The sequence below is a fragment of the Panthera onca genome, chromosome B1, assembly GCF_046562875.1.
Source record: "Panthera onca isolate mPanOnc1 chromosome B1, mPanOnc1 haplotype 2, whole genome shotgun sequence".
Lineage (NCBI taxonomy): Eukaryota > Metazoa > Chordata > Mammalia > Carnivora > Felidae > Panthera > Panthera onca.
This window is the reverse complement of record NC_138342.1, coordinates 11,610,971-11,631,267: the sequence shown is the minus strand read 5'-3', so window position 1 is coordinate 11,631,267 and position 20,297 is coordinate 11,610,971. Positions and strand designations below refer to the sequence as shown.

The window sequence follows — 20,297 nt, the reverse complement described above, 5'->3', positions numbered from 1 at the left end:
AGCAAACAGCCTCGTTACCTGGCCGGAGGCGGGAAGGTTGCAGGACTCAGGGAGGGCGTCATGTCTCGGAGCTCAGAACCGTGATAGGGGGTTAGTGCCCCGAAGGGCGTCGGGTGCTAAGAAGCCTCTGGTTTTCAGCCTCTCAGCCACAGTCACAGACAGACTGCTTTCCTGGGTTTTGGAAGCTCACCTCCAGATGGGGTGCTTTTTCCTCTGTTAAGAATACATGGAAATAGCAAAATCATCTTTTGTCTGGGAGCATTTTTTTTGTGTAAACATGCTTGTTGGCTTTTATCTTGAGTTTACAAATAAAGAAAACCATCCAGAATATACGTTTCACTTCCTAGAAATATTTTGAAATGCATATATTCTGGCATGTTTTCTTTCTTTTTTTTAAATTTAATTAAAAAAAAATTATATCCAAATTAGCATCTAGTGCAACAATGATTTCAGGAGTAGATTCCTTAGTGCCCCTTACCCATTTAGCCCATCCCCCTTCCCACAACCCCTCCAGTAACCCTCTGTTTGTTCTCCATATTTATGAGTCTCTTATGCATTGTCCCCCTCCCTGTTTTTATATTATTTTTATTTCCCTTCCCTTATGTTCATCTGTTTTGTCTGTTAAAGTCCTCATATGAGTGAAGTCATATGATATTTGTCTTTCTCTAATTTCGCTTAGCATAATACCCTCCGGTTCCATCCATGTAGTTGCAAATGGCAAGATTTCATCCTTTTTGATTGCTGAGTAATACTCCGTTGTACATATATACATCTTTATCCATTCATCCATCGATGGACATTTGGGCTCTTTCCATACTTTGGCTATTATTGCTAGTGCTGCTATAAACATGGGGGTGCATGTGTCCCTTCGAAGCAGCACACCTTTACCCCATGGATAAATACCTAGTAGTGCAATTGCTGGGTCGTAGGGTAGTTCTACTTTTAGTTTTTTGAGGAACCTCCACACTGTTTTCCAGAGTGGCTGCACCAGCTTGCATTCCTATCTGGCATGTTTTCTAGAGACCATATTTGTCACAGCTTTAGTGACAGAGGCTAGCATGTAAGATTAATCTGAATTTCCGTAGATTTATTTTTCCAATAATCCTTGCAAAGGGGAATAGTAATAGTATGTGTCTCTGTGAACCAGACTGCAGTGCTGAAAAAGAAACAGAGGAATGTGCTCATTTCCCCATTCTCCATCTGAGTGTTGATTACAAGGGATAAACGAAAGAATCATCATGAGAATCCATACAGGTTAGTTTAGGAGGGAATATGCCGGGCTTACACATGAACGTGAGCTCTGTGGAATTTTTATCTGCTTTTCTAGGCTGTTGTATTCCCAGTACCTGAAAAATGCTTGTCACATCAGCAGTAAATATTTGTTGAATATATACGATTTTCAGTCCGACACTTAATTGATAAATGCATTTCCTGCCTGGGTGAATCTGGAGGGTTGAGCCTCACTTTCCTCATGTCGCAATCCAAGACCCCACCATACACTACAGTTGTGAGCATTAAGAGAGAATGTGCGTCAACTCTCCGACACGGGGCCGAGGACAGAGTAAAAACTCAGTACATGATGGTGGTGGTGGTGGTTATTGTATCATGGTATTAAGAGGTCATGATCAGTAACTTTCTCCCCAAACCAATGAGGACAGCGCACATCAGTGCTGCAGAAGCAAGTTATATTAAGAAAGTGTCTCCCAGCTATGAGGGTTGGTAGATAGTTGCTAACCAATGGAAGTTCTGGAAACTCTTTGTTCTAGAGCCATCCAGAATTAGAGTCTTTGTGCTCTACAGTATCTGAAGGCACTGAAATGAGGTGACCCCCGAAGGTCGCCTAGCCTTACGATGCTATAAACTGATTCAACACACAGGACAACCAGGGATGTGAGGTCAGACGTGGAAATGTATTTCGGCACGCTTGCCAATAAACGTCAAGATAAAAGAGTAGTCTGCTTTTTTTCTTCCTTTAAGAAAATTCTTCTACACCTGGAGCATGTGTTACAGTTGCCTGGAATTTTAAGTTGTTGATCAATCTAATGATCAGCTCAATGGAAACACAAATCCACAGTCTCCCCTCATTTTGTCCAGACCGAAAGGGTAGTGAATGGAAACTTTGGCAAGGAGACCTCTGCTTGGGCCACGGCTTCTGTGTTTATAAAAGCATAGCAAGCATTCCTCGTGTCTCATGAACATCAGACACGCGATTCTAAAGTGGAAACAGGGTTACCTTTTCTCGAACCGACTCCCCGGGAACCAGCTGAGGCTCCATGGTGATGAACAGGGTGATGTAGGAGCCTTCACTCAGGCTTCGCACGGAGTCAAAACCCCGCTCGATAATCATGCTCCGTTCCTTACTGTAGCCCAGGAGAACGGGGGGAATGTCTATTTTAAATGTCCCATCAATCTGTGAACAACATATGACTTGGTAAACACCCTGGTGGTTTTCCAACCCAAGTTCAAAGGCAAGTGTCAACTCCTCGCTGTCCGATGAATCCAACAAAGACTGCTCAGACTGGCATTCGAGGCTCACCCCATCCTTCTGGGCATGTTGCCCTGAGCTCTCTCTACATCTCTGCCTCTTCCCAGTTCAGCAGAGCACATACCAGCTACTCAGGTTGATGTGACAGTATGTCACCTGGGTTCCAATCCTGGATTACACTCCAAGTGTCCCAGCTTGTGCATTTATAGAGACAATAATAGTACCCATTTGTAGGGTGGTTACGTGTGCTGAATGAGTAGATGTAAAATACTAAGAAAAATGCCTGGCATATGCTCAGTGCTCAGTAAGCGTTGGCCAGAAGCCATTCCCTTTTTCTGGAATGCCCCAGCTTTTCATCCCCCCTTTCAGAGTATTAATTCTATTTTCTAGGCTCAGGCCAGATGTTATCTCCTTTGTGAATTATTTTGTAATCACTAGCAGCCCCACATCGAGTTTGTTTCTTCTGCTATTACCATGACACATTCTGCAGACCTTATAGTTGTATGCACATCTATCACTTTGTTCCAGATACCAGATTTCTCTCCATGAATAGGATTATAGTTCACCCACGATTCTATCACCCTTTCCCAACGTAGAGCAGCACTTTGTGTACCCAGCAGGTGCTCGATACATGTGGGCTTAATGCGTTACAAGCCACTCACGTAAATTGACCTGGCTTCTGTGGAGGTTCCAAAAGACAGGACTTTTCATTTTGGCCTAGCCAGTCCAACAATAAGTTTATTAAAGATTGTCTAGGGCTACACAACTATTCAGGGCTGGAACTTGAAATTCACCGACTTATGGAGAATCGTTTTTCATTTCAGTCTTTAGCGGCATTTATGTCTCAGAAGAAATAGAGAAAGAAGTTCAACTTTCAGTGACTATGCCTTCCAGCGAGGAATTAAGTGAGCTGTTGTTTATTTTCCTCCTTACGTCGGCGCTTTCCCCTGAAGCCTGCACTCGGGCAGGTGAGAGGGTACAGGGACAAGGATACAAAAACAAGCCATACAAAGTGCACCTGAAAGAACGGAGCACATCTGATGACCCAGGAAGCAACGGGCACTGTCTCCAAATAATTGGTGCAAGGACTTCAGACAGGGTTTCTCAACCTGGGCACAGTTGATATTTGGGGCCTGACTGTCTGTGGGGGGGGGGGGGGCTGTCCTTGCATCGTGGGGGGTTGGCAGCATCCCTGACCTCCACGGACAAGATGGCAATGGCTCCCCCGCTAGCTGTGACAACCAGTCATGTCTCCAGATACTGCCAAATGTCCCCTGCAGGTACACGTAAGGGTACGAGCTTTGGAGTCAGAGAAAACTTAAATGACAAATGTAATAACATCACTCTCAGAAGTAACATTGAAATGGATAAACCCAAACATTGAATCGTTCTCTCTCCCTCTACCAATCTCATTCCCCAGGGATAAGCAATGTGAGCATTGTGGGAAGTTGGTAAAAGTGAATCCTGTAAGCTTTGGGATTTGAGTAGTGACTTCGCCTCGTGAGGCTTGTTTCGTCATCTGTAAAATGGCGACAGTAAAGCCTATTGGGTTGTTGTAAGATTAAATGAGGTGACATACAGACTAGCAGGTAATGGCATGTAATATGTGACAAGTATAGTCATTCCTACTATTATTAGTGAGTCAGGATTCTACTTGTTATGTGTAGCTCCAAACCAGGACCTACGGATAGGGATGCACAGATTATGGCACAGTTCAGGGAAGAAGTCTGTAGCAGAGAGCTATGGCAAAGAGAGCAAGTTGCCTCATGAAGTCGTGAGTTCCCCGTTTCTAGGGGCACTCAAACAGAGTATAGATATTACCAGAATGCAGTAAAGGAGATTCATTTATCCAGAAGGGATTTGGAGCAGTTACCTCCAAGTACCCTTCCAGGTGTGAAATTCAGCATTGCCGGATAACATGGCACTTTCGTTTACAAACTGATGCGCTCTTAATTTTTTTGTTTCCATTTAAAATCTATTCAAAGAGGGACACGAAAATGTTTTGGCCAGCACATCACTGAAGCGTCACCTGTAGACTGTCCCTTTGTCTAGGGGGAGAACTGCAATTCCAGTTATCTTGGAGATTCCAACCCATCCAAGCCCCAGGCTTGCTGGAGACTGTGTGGCCCAGGCGACACTTGCTCTGTGTGGTCGCCACGTGTGGAATTAAACCGTTCCCTCAGTCGCTGTGTGAGATTAGCTACAGTCTTGCGACTCAAAGCCGCCTGTTGCCATGGATTTAATACCAGGATATTAAAGCCATTTCAGAATCTTTCACTGTCCCAGAGTTGTTAACCTAATGGGTCCCCTTAAGCAAAATCATTAGACTCTGAAGAAGAGCGTCTCAGCTGAATGAGATCGTGCTAACCATTTTTCATGTTTGAAATAGCGAGGACTCTAGAAACATTAATAGAATGCACTTGATTCAATGGACTATCACTGTCCTGCTTGTTCCCTTCAAGTTCGTTTCTGGCGTCCATCCACTCCACTTTTGTCATTTTGACAAGTTTCCACTTTGTCCCACCTTCTGCCTCACTTCTATTTAAATGACAGAAAAATTCTCAGATTGGAACAGCCCTACATTAACTACTACCTCCAAGGGAGATCGATGTTTAATAAGCCACGCAAATATGACAGAAGATCGACGGCTTTTTATCTTTCTGACAACGACTTGCATATAGGCTCCCTCAGTGTGGAGGGCACAGACCTGCCAAGAAAGCTGTAATAGGAAAAACGGACACAGCCATTCCCCACTCCCATGGAATTCTGGCTTTAGGTGCTTACCTTGGCTTGGAAATATATCGTGCTAAATGGAATCTTCACGCATCCCAACCAGTGTCTCTCAATACGGGTGTGGATTCCACTTCCTCTTTCACGGTCATCCTGAAGGAAGGTGGGAGGCAGTAATTGTTTAAGAACTTCAGCCTCACATTTGATTAACGTGGCCACAGGAAGGTAGCGGGGGTTTAGCTGAAACTACGTGAGCTAGGTTAGGCAGCCCTAAGTCACATTCTGCTTCAGTGACTTAATCGTTTAGTGACCCTAACGATGTCACTTAGCCCTTCTGAACCTCAGTTTCCCCATTACTAATTTTTTTTTTTAATTTTTTTTTTCAACGTTTTTTATTTATTTTTGGGACAGAGAGAGACAGAGCATGAACGGGGGAGGGGCAGAGAGAGAGGGAGACACAGAATCGGAAACAAGCTCCAGGCTCCGAGCCATCAGCCCAGAGCCTGACGCGGGCCTCGAACTCACAGACCGCGAGATCGTGACCTGGCTGAAGTCGGATGCTTAACCGACTGCGCCACCCAGGCGGCCCAACTAATTTTTTTTTAAAAGTAGTCTTCATGCCCAGCACAGAGCCCACTGTGGGGCTTGAACTCAAGACCCCGAGATCAAGACCGGAGCTGAGATCAAGAATCGATAACTTAACCGACTGAGCCACCCAGGCGCCCCGCTATATTGGAGATTTAACAGTCTACTTCACAAAGTTATTCTAGAATTAAGACCATGTATGCTAGGCACCCAGTGCAATTTCTGGAAGGTAGCAGACACTCAGCTGAAAATAAGAAAGCTAGTTCCCTCCCTCCCTTTTCCTTTTCCCGTTTATACATGTCAAGTTTCAAACATTTCAAACGCCACAGAGATGGGAAATGAGTTAGGGACTTACAATGAGTGGAGAGCATGAAAATGAGTGCAGACGTCCTCCTCAACACTGTGAACTCACCTCGAGGACATCATAGAGCACTTCATCAAAAATGTTAATGAACACGTCATCTTTCACTGACTGCAAACTGCTTGTGCTGTAGTCTCCATTGGGGGCCCTGCAAATGGGGACACGTGACCCGGGACTATGAACATGGGCAAAATGGAAGCAATGAGCACTCAGATCTCACAGTGTGAAAAATACCCAAATATGAGCATAGATATGAGGATTAAAAGCCGTGATTTCACCTCGAATATTTATCTTTATCCTGGGATGCGATAACATAATCCCTATACTCGAGTGGAAGGGGCACTAGACTAGAGGCCCCACGCAGAGAGATACCGCCCCCTGCCCCTCCATCTGCTGGCTTGTCCCGTCGAGTCTCTCGTCATCCCCCCAACCTGCGTGGTGAGCCCTGCCAGGAGCCAGCTGGCCATAGCTGGGTTGGCTGGGGGGACAGGCTACATTCAAAGTCTCCAGCTGGCACCCGTGCCGGAATGCAGATTTCCTAAGCAACTGGGCTGTAGAAGATGCTTCTCCGGCAGACCATTCCCCAGTCATAGACCTCCTAGTGTCATATGGCTGGTTGAATGGTCCCTGCCTCCCACTCACTTTCCCCACAGATAACCAAATGCAGTGCAGGCACGAGGTTCCTCTCCTGTACTGTCGCTGCTCTGAGTCCGGGCCTGGCCCAAGCTGGCTGCTCTGTGGCATGGCCCAAGACCGGGCCACTGTGTGTATTTTGTCAAGCATTTTGCCTTTATGTTTTCTCATTCTTTATGCTTCTTCTATGCATAATAGTGGTACGTGTCCCTCTCTTCTTTTTTTTTTTTAATTTATTATTATTATTTTTTAATGTTTATTTATTTATGAGACAGAGAGAGAGCATGAACGGGGGAGCGTCAGAGAGAGGGAGACACAGAATCTGAAACAGGCTCCAGGCTCTGAGCTGTCAGCACAGAGCCCGACGCGGGGCTTGAACTCACGGACCGCGAGATCATGACCTGAGCCGAAGTCGGCCGCTTAACCGACTGAGCCACCCAGGCGGCCCGCGTGTCCCTCTCTTCTGACCGAACTGGCTCTAAGCCTTGTTCTGTCTCTAAGGTACTTCCACCTGTGGGTTTTGATTGCTGTAAAAGTAGAATGGTAATTTCTAAGGAAGCATCAAGGTCTGAAATAAGGAGTCTTTTAAATATCTAAAATCATTTAATTAAAGTTTTAAATCCCTATGTGTTATTTCTGGCGAGGAAGAAAGCATAATTATGGAAAATAGGGAGTGCCAGACTAGAGAGGTTATTTGAAGCTTCCAGAGTCAGGGAGACGAGGAACAAAGGAAAAGCAGTGTAGGGGCCATGGGGTCAAGGGAATGGGAAACTTAGGGCTACAAAAAGCCAGAGCCTGGAGAGGCATGGGCGTGTCCCAACAATGAACCCGAGTTTCAAAAGTTGGACATTTTCCCATTTTAGTCTTGGTCGGGGTCCCCTGTGGTACAAGAGCAACAGAATGGGACTTAGTGTCAGGCTCCTGTAGAACCTTTCACTGTGGCCTTTTCCCCCCGGGGCTCCATTTTACTCACATTTCTTCAAAATATCCTATAGTTCCCTAAAGAAGAAAATATGCTCACCTAAATGGAAGTTCAAGTTCTTCATTCCAGCTGGGGTTTGGTCCTTCAGCTGTAGTTGTGTGGCAAATCGTTCGTTGAAAAGAAACTTCTACAAAAGGACGCACTAAAACCTTAAACACAAGAGCGGATCATGAGAGTCTAGAACAATTAGCTGAATTATTTTGTTCTTAGCAGAGGTAGAATATGTTTACCAAACAGTATGTTTCCAAAGAAAATGAAGCGGAAAAGAGATGATAAAGTTTGTAGGCAGTTATTAAGGGGCAAGCTTCTAAGCAGAAACCCAGAATTGAGGTATTTCACCTGGCCGAGGGGGTAGTCAGCACTGTGGGTTGGGCTGTGTGTGGTTGGGGAGGCAGCATGCTTTTCGCTGAAAGTCCTTGAAGACCTTGATGGCTGCTGGAATTTGCTAGGAGGGAAAATGTATGACAGAAATTAATGACAAGAAAGGTCTAATGAGATACTCAGCAAGGTGGCTTCTCCGAAGACGTATGGCTCTGGTGACAGACATTTTCTTAAGTTTGTTGACACCTCAGAAAGCTTCTTCCACCGCTAGGCCTGCATGTTTGGCCAGAATGGAGAAAAGGGTCCTCTCTACCCACTCCTCTCCCAGGGGGTGCCCTAGTGAGGAACCTGTTCCCCCAACAAGAGAGAGCCTCAGTTCCTCTGGGAACTGAGTGGCCGAATCTTCAGCTCCCTGGCCAGTCTGCCCCATCTCGTCCAGTTCCCCTCCCACTGCATTCTCTGTGACCCTGCGCTCTCCAGTAACCTCGAGCTACCTATCCTCAGTAAGACCCTCTCTCCAGGCCCTGCCATGCCTCTCTGGGAAAGAGAGGCTCAGAGATTCCTAGCTAGAGTTAGGATCTATGGGTCTTGCCCTCTTTCCCTTTGGGGATTCTTTTTTTTATTTTTTTTTAATGTTTATTTACTTTTGAGAGACAGAGACAGAGTGTGAGCCAAGAAGGGGCAGAGAGAGAGGGGGACACAGAATCTGAAGCAGGCTCCAGGCTCCGAGTTGTCAGCACAGAGCCCGACACAGGGCTCGAACCCACGAACTGTGAGGTTGTGACCTGAGCCGAAGTCTGGCGCTTAACCGACTGAGCCACCCAGACGCCCCATCCCTTTTGGGATTCTTAACAAAAAGAAACGAAGGTCACCTCCGGAGGGTCTCTCCCAGCCACCACTCCCCTCATCCTAACAACGCACCTGCATATTTGTATTGAAGTTTGTGACTTACCAAGTATTTCATATTCATTACCAGGCAAAGTAGAAGTTGTCTCTTCCTACCAAACTGCCTAACCTTTTCCCAGATAAGAGTTTCAGACAAACCATGAGACAATAAGAGTAGACTATTTAACACAACAGCTGCCAGAGAAACCCTTTTTCTTTCTGGAACGCCATCGATTACAGCATTACAGAAACATCTGTGAAGTGCCCACGGTATTTGAGGCCCTGTGTTGGACTCTGGAGCTGCAAAGACAAATCAGACACACTGCAGCTCCAGCTAAAATGGCCGATAGACGCGTAAAGAAATAATCACAATACAGTGGGATACTCATTAGCCCATCAGGATGGGCGCGAGCCATCAGAGTACAGAGAGGGGGATGAAGAAGAAAAAGTCCTATTCAGTTGGATGCAAGGGTAGAGGGTCAACATTCAGGCGGGCTTAATGCACGAGTTGATATCTGAGCTGTCTGGGTGAGCCTACACTGAAATGTAGAGCACAGAGGATCAACTAAGCTTCCTTGTAATTTGAATGAAATGGTTTAACACTTAAAAGGTATTCTGTAGAGGGGCGCCTGGGTGGCTCAGTCAGTTATGTGTCTGACTCTTGGTTCCGGCTCGGGTCACGATCTCACGGTTTCTGAGTTCAAGCCCCCGTGTCAGGCTCTGCGCTGCCCCTCCCCTGCCCTCTCTTTCTCTCAGATAAAGAAACTTAAGAAAATTAAAAAAAAAAATTCTATAGAGACAAAGATAAGAGAAACACCTGTACGTTATTTTAAAAGACAGCTTTACTCCCCACGGTTGAGCCGTGACGTAATCAAGGTGAAGGGGTTGGGCTGTGGCTCCTCAGAGATTCAAGAGCTTGAATGTACACTTACTAGTGACCAAATGCTGGGAACAGTGGGTGACATCAGAATTTCTGTGACGGGTGGAAGACTTAGTAAAACAATAGGGCAAAAGACTGGATGGGGGATCAATTTCACGGGAAGACCCTGGGGAGGAAAGAAAGTGCCACAGGCCAGAACGGTGTTCTTCTGTGGATCAGACTGAGCTCGATGACCCTGGACAAGTCACCCAGACATTTGCCCTGTCTTAAAATGGAGACAGCAATCGTAACGAGAAGCAAGTGACATAATACACACGAAAGAGGCTTAGCGTAATGTCTGGAACCCGACGAACGGGCGAGAAAGCGCAGCCTCCCTCCTTACACTGGCAGGTGCATCGGCAGATCCAAGTTTTAATTCTGGCTCCTTCTTACTTCACGAGACCAGTGCTCTAACCCCCCTGAGCTCCGGAGCCACTCTTTCTTTCTTTAATTCTTGCTCATCTCTGTTCTCTAAGGGGATAAGAAACTCAGGCTCACCTTACTCTGGTTGAGGGGTCGCCCTGTGCCCCAGTGTCGTGGAACACAGCAGGCATCCCTCATTTCTCAGAGCAGATTAAGGGGAAGTCACATTTTTATGCTCAGAGGGTGTATGTTCAGAACCTAGGACATAACACCTTTCGGGTATCTGCCCTGCTCACACCCGCTTCTCTGAGAACTGTTCCCCACCTTCAGGCCTGGGCCTGGGGACCCTGCCTCTCTGGTTATATAGGTGATTAGACCATGGGTCAACACCTGACACAAGTTAGAACCCTCAGCTTCTCTCCTGAGAAGCTGATGCTTGTGGACGGTACCCTGGCTGAATGGATGGCTTCCCTCACAGGGAGAAGAATAAAGCAAACCAACAGAAGGAAGTGAGCAACAGAGACCACGGGCCTCAGAAGAGCCACCCCAATCTTTACGGTCCACTGTGTAGTTCAGCTGTGCCTCTTTTTAAAAAAAAATTTTTTTTAATGTTTTTTATTTATTTTTGTGACAGAGGGAGACAGAGTATGAGCAGGGGAGGGGTAGAGAGAGGGGGAGACACAGAATCGGAAGCAGGCTCCAGGCTCTGAGCTGTCAGCACAGAACCCGATGCAGGGTTGAACCCAAGAACCTTGAGATCATGACCTGAGCTGAAGTCGGACGCTTAACAGACTGAGCCACCCAGGCGCCCCCAGCTGTGCCTCTTAACCTTGAGTTCTTTGAGACACAATAAATCCCCTCTTGAGCCTAAATTGACTGAGTTGGTCTATGACTTGCAACCGACAGGTCTTTGGCTTCCGGAAGACCTCCCCCCATCCCTGGACAGAACAGCGACTGCATTAAAGGTGGGAGCGGACGTGCTATAGAGAAGTGAACCACTCGGCGGGGCCCCTGTCCTCTCCATCCCAGGGCTGTCTGGACGGCTCTCACCTTGCTGTCGCCTTCCTCACAGGAATGTCATAAGCCCGGATAATGTTCACCAGCACCTTTATGTCTCCGTCGGACAGGTTCTGGGCCGTCACCTTCTTCCGGCCTTTTCTCCTTGGCCTCAGTGGTCGCTTTTGTTCTGCCAGCTTGAAAAGGCTTAGCCCCAAAATGCTAATGATTACAGAACAGGATTAGGACTCTAAGGAAAAGAAAGATCTGGAAAGTTGTGAGACAGCTTCCCAAACTCCCCCTAGGTCCCTCAAAGGCCCCTGAAAAACTCTTTTGTCTGTTTAAGGAGGGTGGAAATCGCCAAGGAATTCTCCCGAGACTGGGGAGAGCCTCTGGGGTGGATCACTAAGACGGATTTCAGCTGCTACCAATCAGAGGAAGAAAACTGTGCTCGGGCCCCTCCGCCTCGGGCTCTGCCTTGCTCATCCCGGGTCCCTCCCCCTCAACTGTGCAGGTGCTCTCCTGTTCTCCTGGCCCCAGGGGCCCAGCCACACGGCAGGAAGGGGTGCTCCCTCTCCTGAGCCCCAGGGCACTTCCCGGGGGGACTCCTGGGTCTGCTCTTTGACCTTGGGCAAATTTGCTCACCTCTTTACGTCTCTGTTTCGTCATCTGTAAAATGGGGATAATCATACCTCCCTTCTGGGGTTGCAGAGAGGATAAAGTGAGGGGGTGTATGCAGAGCACCCCTGCCCTGGTCTAGCACTTGCTGGATGCCCTAAAATGGTGGCTGCTGGGAAGATGACCGTGACACGATGGCAGTGGAAGGGGAAGGGCAGGAGGAGCCCCCTCATCCCTTCCCTCTCACTGAGGCAGAATCCCGCAAACACTTCCGGGAGGACACAAGCACTGTCGGGGAATCGTGGTGGGAGAAAGGGCCACGAAGCAGGTAATTCTATGCCGGCCCGGAGCCTGAACAGAAGCACAGAGGTGACTTTGTATCCGCAAGCTGACATTACCGTGCCCAGCGCCAGGGGACAAGGCCAGCTGCACAGAGCCGGCTCTCGCTTCTCTGCCTCCCCTGCTTGACCAGCGGCCTCTTTCCAAGGGGCACATGCCAGCCTTGGAGTTGGGTGGGGGGATGGCTCCCGAGGGGCTCCTGTTTGTTCCCAGGGTCTTCTGTCTCACAGAGCAACTGCTGTTTACCAGCACCTTCTATGATCAAGCAGAGTGCGAGGTGCCATACGCAGAATATTTCTAATCCTGACAAGTAGAACCTTTATCCCAGTTCTCATATGAAGTAACCGGAGGCTTCTGGGAGGTGACAGGTGACCGGTGTCTGGGAGGTGACAGGATTTGCTGAAGGCTCCCAGGGGGAGAGCTGGGGTTCCAACTCTGGTCACTCTGACTAAACAGCCAGCTTCTTCCTCTTTTAAAAATACTTACATATATTTATCTCTAACTCACTTAAAACAAGAGCAGACCCATCACATGTTAACATAATGTAAAGGTATGAAAAATAGCTATCTTTCCCCCACAAAAAAAAAAAAAAAAAGAGAGAGTGTGAGGACAGTGATACCGTAAAACTTTTTCTGTGTGTGACTTGTTATCTACATTTTAGTGTTGTTAATTTATTTTTACTGAGATATAGTTGACATAGAACGAACGACTAAATTTCAGGCATAGATACATTTAGATACTGGGATATGACTGCCACCGTGGTGTTAGCTAACAACTCTAGAACGTCACATAATTATCATTTCTTTTTTTGTGGGGAGAACAATTAAGATCTAGACACTTAGTAACTTTGAAGTTTATGATACAGTACTGACTATATTCACCTGCTGTGCCTGAGATCTCCGGAGCTTTTTTATCTACCAGCTGCAAGTCTGTAAGCCTCCAGCAACATCTCCCCGATTCTCCCAACCCCTAGCCACTGGTAACCACCGTTCTACTCTGTGTTTAGGAGTTTGGCTTCTTTAGATTCCACATAGAAGTGAGATCATACAGTATTTGTCTTTCTCTGTCTGATTTATCTCACTTAGCATAATGCCCTCAAGGTTCATGTTCTTGCCACTGAAACCTGTCTTATTAATCACTCTGCCAGGACACCCACCTAACCCAAACTTGGGGACCTCAGAGGGACACCTTTGCCAGGGCGTCCTAACGTGGCACATCCTTTCCCTTTGTCGAAACTTATCCCCTTTTCTCAGGACACTTGGCTGCCCTCCCAGGAGTCAGCATGGGAACATCTTGGCAGCTGGGACCATTAAATATAGAAACATCTTAGTTTAACACTAAGAACAAACCAAAATTAAAAGAAGAAAGAACATACCCTGAGCCTTCAGAACTTAATGCAGAAAGTAAAGCAGAAAAAGAAAAAAGAAAGAAATGAAATGGAAAAACAGCAAGAAATATCATCATCTATTCTAAAGTGTAAGTTTCATGACTGAAAAAATACAGTGACTGGACTCTGGGCCTGGAACGAAGAGGGAGGGTTTGCGTGAATTTGTGTGGGTACAGCCCTTCCTTCTGTACGTGGACGGAGGCCAAGTCCAAGAAAGGGACTGCCATGCATAGACATTTTTTGTCTCCTTCCCAGCTTGGTGGTGGAGACGAAGTGCATGATAGGAAATCACCTTTTTAGGAGACCAAGAGATTTAATCACAGAAAGGGTCAGGAAGTTAGTGGGGTACACAAGACCACCAGTATAGAAAGTTATTTTTCATCTTTTATGCTTCCACTTTGAGTTGAGAACATGTAAGGATTATTCTAATAGGGAAATCAATCAAGCAAATGCAGTCAATCCCCAACTTCTATGTAAATCTCCATTTTCCCTGTTGCCCCTGTCCCCTCACCAAACACACAGCAGCTCTCTGCCTCCCCCCAGCCCCTGACCTGGGGCCGCAGTGCTCGTTCCCAGCCACCCCCTCTGTCTAGTGTGGGGGAGTGAGGGGCAGTGTGACGAGGGGAGGTGGAGGGCAGGAGCGTGGGCGGGAGGGCAATGCCGTCAGACGTGGTCTGATGGCAGCAAGGAACTGGCAAAGGCTGTGAAGTGGACTTGGGAGGTGAGATGGTGTCTACTGGGCATATGGTGGAGAGCATCTCATGCGACTTAACAAAACCCCCCCAACTAAGGTAACCATTAGGCATCGATCACGTTTTACTGGTTCCCAAGCGCATACCATGCAAGGATAAGAATTCTCTATTTACGTGAAAATTTTCATATAATACAATAAAAATAATTTTTATAAGAAACAAAAGATTTGTTTGCTTTTACCTGATATTGGGAACTTCTTCTTCTACTATCAAATCCGAAAGAAGAAAATGGTGTTTTGCAATTAGGAAACGATTGATCACTGATTCTCTAACCTGAGGACAAACGTGTATTTTATTTAAAATGTTCCTGTCACATAGACTTCACAGGTCACTCCCTAAACCCCTTTGAGTGTTCACCCGATGTCACCTCAGTTGTCCCAGCACACTTGCACTTTCCTCCCCAGCGCTGATCTCTTCCCCTATAAATCACCCCGCTTTGCTTGTTAGTGTAAGCTCCCTAAGGCACAGGGGTTTCTGTTTTGTTCACTGCTCTGTTCTTGGGACCTGGGAAATTTCCTGGTGGATGACAGTGGAATTTTTCAGAATGAATGAATAATTGCAAAAAATAGGACCGATCTTGAAGCACACACATTTCAGATTCTGGAGTTCTTCCTCTATTCAGATTGATTTACTTTTTTTTTTTTTTTTTTTTTAATTTGTTTTTAGAGAAAGAGTGCAAGCAGGGGGAGGGGCAGCCGAGGGGAGAGAGAGGGTGAGAGTGAGGGAGACAGAGAGGGAGAATCCCAAGCAGGCTCCACACTCAGCACGGAGCCAGACGTGGGGCTTGATTCCACGGCCTTGGGATCGTGACCTGAGCTGAAACCAGGAGTCGGATGCTTAACTGACTGAGCCACTCAGGCACCCTTAGACTGGTTTACTTTCTAATTATTCTTTATTTTTTTTAAAGTTTATTTATTTTGAAAGAGAGAGAGAGTGCAAACGGGGCAGAGAGAGGGGGAGAGAATCCCAAGCAGGCTCTGTGCTGTCAGCGCAGAGCCCAAAGCAGGGCTCGAACCCACAAACCATGAGATCATGACCCGAACCGAAATCAAGAGTCATATGCTCAACCGAGCCACCCAGACGCCCCTCTAATTATTCTTCAAATAGAGGGCCTCTGAAATGTCATAAGTTGTTTTCTTATAAGGAGCTGCAGGGTAGATCAACTGGATGGGAAAAACGTAGTGTAGTGGCTGTAGCATTTCCTACAAGTTACATTTACTAAACGAAGGAAGGGCAAACGGGTATTTCAAGTTTTTAGTGCATTAGGGCAGTTAGTACGTGGCTCATAAAACTTTTTCATTACAAAGGTGATATGATGCAAACATTCAAATATGAGAAAAATCACGACTTAGAAATTGTGTCCCCTGTACTCATACTCCACGTAAGATAACCACTGATAATAAGCTGAGATACATCCTAGTGTTTCACATGTTCAAATTAATTTCTTATCTGTAATTACGAACAAATAAGTGACAGTTAAGTATCCCATAGATAACTCGGAAGAATAAAGACCACTCTCCCCCCAGTCTTAGGGTGCTGGCTATGTTCCCCCGGTGGGGACTCTGTAAAATGATTTTCCTTACCTGTTGGAGGTACTTGGCTACCATGGCCCTATGGGGATCTATGTGGTCCTTGGTTTCAATTACATTTCTGTCTCGTAACCGTTTCTCATAGTCCTAAGATGAAAAAGGAATAATTTTATGATTTTAAAGTACTAGTACCCCTCCCCCCCATGCCCTTCTTGAGACGACAGAATTTATGTGGTTCAAGTAATAAACTATGGTTCTAAATGTGTCTTCCACCTTCCTCTTCACAATTGGTTTCAAAATTGATCTTTGACGCAGTATGCCGGTTTTGGAATCAGTTGGTTGAACTGCCTTAGAAGTAGAAGATAATTCTGTAGAGCAATTTCAACTCAGGATGTTCATGTAGGAAGACACAGAGATACAGAGATAACAGAGAGACTCCTGATCTCAGCTCACCCAAGCAACTTAGCCGAAGCGTCTGCTTACATTTTTTCTTTTCTATTTTAAGTAGAGCAATGGCAAAAATAGTAAGTAGCCTCTGGCTGCAGCTGATTTGGGTTGCCTCCCTGGAGGAGAGTGGTGGGTGGGTTAGCTCTGTCTTAGGCTGCCGTGCTTTGCTCTGTCAATAAAATTTCCGGGGGGCCGGGGAGCTGCCATGTTCTGCTTTAGTCCTCTGGCCACAGCTGAATATCCAGGGTCGCTCCTAACCCGGCCTGGGCAACTCAAGCCAGCTGTTCCCAAGATTTTTAAGCTTGGGACAAGAGGACACCTCTCTCTCTGCTGGCTGAAGCCACTAGATGTGAGCTTGGATGATGCTGGTGACCATGCAGCCAAGTAGAGAATCTGCCCACAACGAGGACCAAGGGAAGCCCAGGCAGGACAGAACTGCGTCCTGGTGAGTGTTCAGGTTCTGGATCGGGTGTCCCTGAGGCACACGTGAACTCCTGCCATTCACGCCCCCTTAGATATTTAACCCATTTTGGCATTTCATCATCCAATAAACTTTCTCGGTGCCCAAGGTAGCTTCATTTGGCTTTTTATCACTTACCATCACGAGTCCCAACTAATACAAAGAAGAACCAAGTCATCAAAAATATTCTCCAATAGTTTCTATAGTTTCTGCATAAAAAATCATACTGGGTTCCATTTCTAATGACTCCCCATTTACCTCAGCAAACACTAACTTGCCCGTCAGGCTTTCACTGGCCTTTCACCTGTAGTTCCTCAAAGGCTCCCCACCTGCCAGGGACCCCTCCACAGCCAAGCCTGTGCCCAGCCCCGCCTCCGTGCCACCCTGCCCACCTGAGACCCCAGGGGCTCCCCCCCCACCCCACAGTGTTTACCAGGCTTCCTAAATATTTAATGGATTAAAATGGCATTGAATTACTGACAGTTTGTTATAACGTGGCAGGATAATTTCCCATATTAACACGTAAGATACTTTTCAGACTTACGATTCTAATGTCTCTTAGTTTATATGTCATTATATTGGGCAAAGAGACTACTTAAACATTAAGTGTAAAAAAAAAATAATGGAAAAGTTATGTGAAGCGTTCGAAACGAGAAACCAACATCGCTACAGAGAACACGACAGCAAGAAGATACACTCATCATAGTACAAGCCAAATGGCACAGACATATTTAATTACTGTATTAACTCCTCCATGGCAATTTCTTACCTGGAATACCTTTTCCATAATTTCCCGGTCATATGCTGGAATTTGCTTGTAATTTCGGAATTCTGGCACCTCTTGGCTTCTAAGACAAAGAAGCCGGAATCGTTTGGATCTATTTAACTCCTCATCTGAAACAAAGTTAAATTCTTGCTGCAGCTGTTCCAGTCGAAAGAAATCAGGGACGTAGGATTCACCGCTAGTAGCAACCTATGGAAAACAGAAGAGGCACAGCTTTGGACGGCAGGCAGATTGCATCTCAAGAAACCCAGCACCGGGCTCTCGGTTTGGGAATGGAAGCTTAAGAGTCTTAGACGGGGAGACTTGAAACATCCCGCATTTAAGGACAACATATGTTGAAATCTAATAGTAACGAGTCAGGTGCCATTATATTCATGTCCTGGCTATAAAAAGTACCGCAACTCATTTTTCCAAAAAAAAAAAAAAAAAATCATAAAGTTCATTTTTTTGGGTACGCATGCTCCCCCCATAGGTGTTATGTAAATATACAGAATGAAAAATGGGAGAGTTATATCAGTGTATTACTAGATGCCTACAGGAAATAAGGTTGCGTATATATACAGTGTTACCATAAAATCTAATACGTGAATTTAATATATGTTATATGTAACTTAATATAACTTTAAAGATATATTTAACAAAATGTGATTTTTCAAATATACATAGGCACACATGTAGATAAAGGCCCCAGAATTGGCTGGTCAGTTCAAATCAGTTGGCTGATCACCGGCTCCACGGTCATGCTGTCTCCAAACAGCACCTCGTGGCCCTGGTCACCGAGTAAAGACAGATCTGGGCGCCAGTCCCCGCTGCCCCGTACACCGGCTAGGAAAGGATGGTCTCAGGGTACCGCTGGGAGGCTGAGCGGGTGAGGCTACACTCTCCCGGGCGTCTGCTTGCCCCTCTGCTGGGTGCTCTGCCAGTGGGAACCTCCTCCTCGCAGAAGGAAATCCAGGGAGCAGAGATTCGCCAGGGCTTTGCAGTGGGCGAGGTGATCCTGCTGTGAAAATCCATAAAAAGAGGTCCTGGGGCACCTGGGGGGCTCAGTTGGTCGAGCATCGGACTGTGGCTGATGCCAGATCATCAGGTCATGATCTTGCGGTTTCTGAGTTCGAGCCCCACATTGGGCTCACTGCTGTCAGTGTGGAGTCTGGAGCCTGCTTCAGGTCCTTTGTCCCCCCTCTCCCCTCTCTCTCTGCCCCTCCCCGGCTTGCACTCTCTCTCAAATATAAACAAATATTGAAAAAAAAATTGAAACAAGAAAGAGACAGGTCTGGAAGGCCGTCCCTGTGTTTTGTCCTTCTACACGAAGACAAATAGTTAAAAAGAAAAAAAAAAACGAAGGTGACATTTATACTATATTGTTGCTGATTTAAAATGGTAATCGAAACGTGATTTGAAACCTCTTTATGGAACAGACTACGCTCTAGGTAATGTGGTCTATTCCTCCTAATACTTCTCTTAGTCACACTAAGAAGTATCATTGAGTTGGAAGGAAAACTTATAAAGGCAAACGTCAGAATAAACCCAAGCTTGCTTTGCGACTTACCTTGGAAAGTCTAGGACAGAAATGAAAATGTCATCCTGGTTGCAGTTACCCTGCTGATGAACTCCCACTAGTGAACATGATTACAGAACGTGTTGCTGTGGTCACTTTCCGGATCATCTACTTGTTTATTATATTTTTGTGGGAATTATGAACTTGGGAGCAAAAACAATTGTATCTGCTACCAAGGAGAATCATTTACTGACTAATGTTCCATTTTATTTATAAACTCACTGAAGAGAGAATTTCGAATGTTATGATAGATGCAAGCAATTTATCTCATACATACGTAAAAGAAATCTGAACGATAATCTAATTAATCATCAAACGGGAAAATAAATGAACAAAACCACCGTTTCTTAAAAGGCCTCACCAGGTGTGATGAACGGGCATGTGCTCTGAAATGGTCTTGGATCCGCGTCCTTACCGGCCATGTGACCTCGAGCAGGTGACTCCGAGCACCCGTACTCAGGTTCCTTTCCAGGGGAGGGGCCAAACAAGGCCTTTCGTTAGGGTTTTACAGAGGTTAGAGGTAAGAGGAACAGCAACACCGTAACAACAGCTAATATTTGCTGCACACCGATTGTGTGTCCCGCTAACTGTTGAGATGAGGCGTTGCACGTCGTCATGGCCACACTGCGAGGTGTCACAGTGCTTAGAAGCATGAGTGCTCGCCCTGATCACACAGCCAGGCAGGGGCAAAGCCGGCCTTGAAACCTGTCATTCAACCCGGCACTCGTGTTCTTAAACACTATCGCACTGGAGAACACAGTGAGAAAGAAAACGTGTGTAAAGGGTCAAGCTGGGTCTATTATTGGCACAGCAAGTGGAGAGAAGCAGTGTGTGCACGATGGTGCCACGTTACCGAGATTAGCTGCATCAAAGGGGCATTGTTGGGGTCATTCGGGTCGAGCTTGGACTCTGCTGCCCACTTGGCCAACTTTTTCAAGTCTGTCAGTCCCGATGTGCCGATGGACGAGATGGCATCTGCTCTCTTCAAAGCACTGGAAAAGAAGTTAATGCTGTGAGATGGGCTTTTTCACAGAGCACTTTGCCTCGGGCCTGCAAAATCCCAGGGACGGCGCTGCCTAAGGAGGCTGTTATGTCTAAGGGAGAAAATCTGATCACAAGGAAGGAGTTTTGCCGTTTTTCTTTGCTCGATGACTGCTATTAAA

At 46.2% G+C, this 20,297-nt stretch overlaps 1 protein-coding gene across 4 annotated transcripts in view; it reads right to left on the bottom strand.

Annotated features, from left to right (window-relative positions):
• CC2D2A (coiled-coil and C2 domain containing 2A) overlaps positions 1-20,297 on the bottom strand; it is a 147,546-nt gene that overhangs the window by 30,197 nt on the left and 97,052 nt on the right. For all 4 annotated transcript variants that reach the window (XM_060655394.3, XM_078446255.2, XM_060655393.3 and 1 more), the window contains 10 exons: positions 19,988-20,126; positions 17,562-17,765; positions 15,940-16,032; positions 14,538-14,629; positions 11,315-11,482; positions 8,116-8,221; positions 7,816-7,925; positions 6,213-6,309; positions 5,270-5,368; positions 2,234-2,410 (listed from right to left, as the gene is read on the bottom strand). In XM_060655394.3, the coding sequence (XP_060511377.3) occupies positions 2,234-2,410; positions 5,270-5,368; positions 6,213-6,309; positions 7,816-7,925; positions 8,116-8,221; positions 11,315-11,482; positions 14,538-14,629; positions 15,940-16,032; positions 17,562-17,765; positions 19,988-20,126 (1,285 nt within the window). The remainder of the gene's footprint in view (positions 1-2,233; positions 2,411-5,269; positions 5,369-6,212; positions 6,310-7,815; positions 7,926-8,115; positions 8,222-11,314; positions 11,483-14,537; positions 14,630-15,939; positions 16,033-17,561; positions 17,766-19,987; positions 20,127-20,297) is intronic.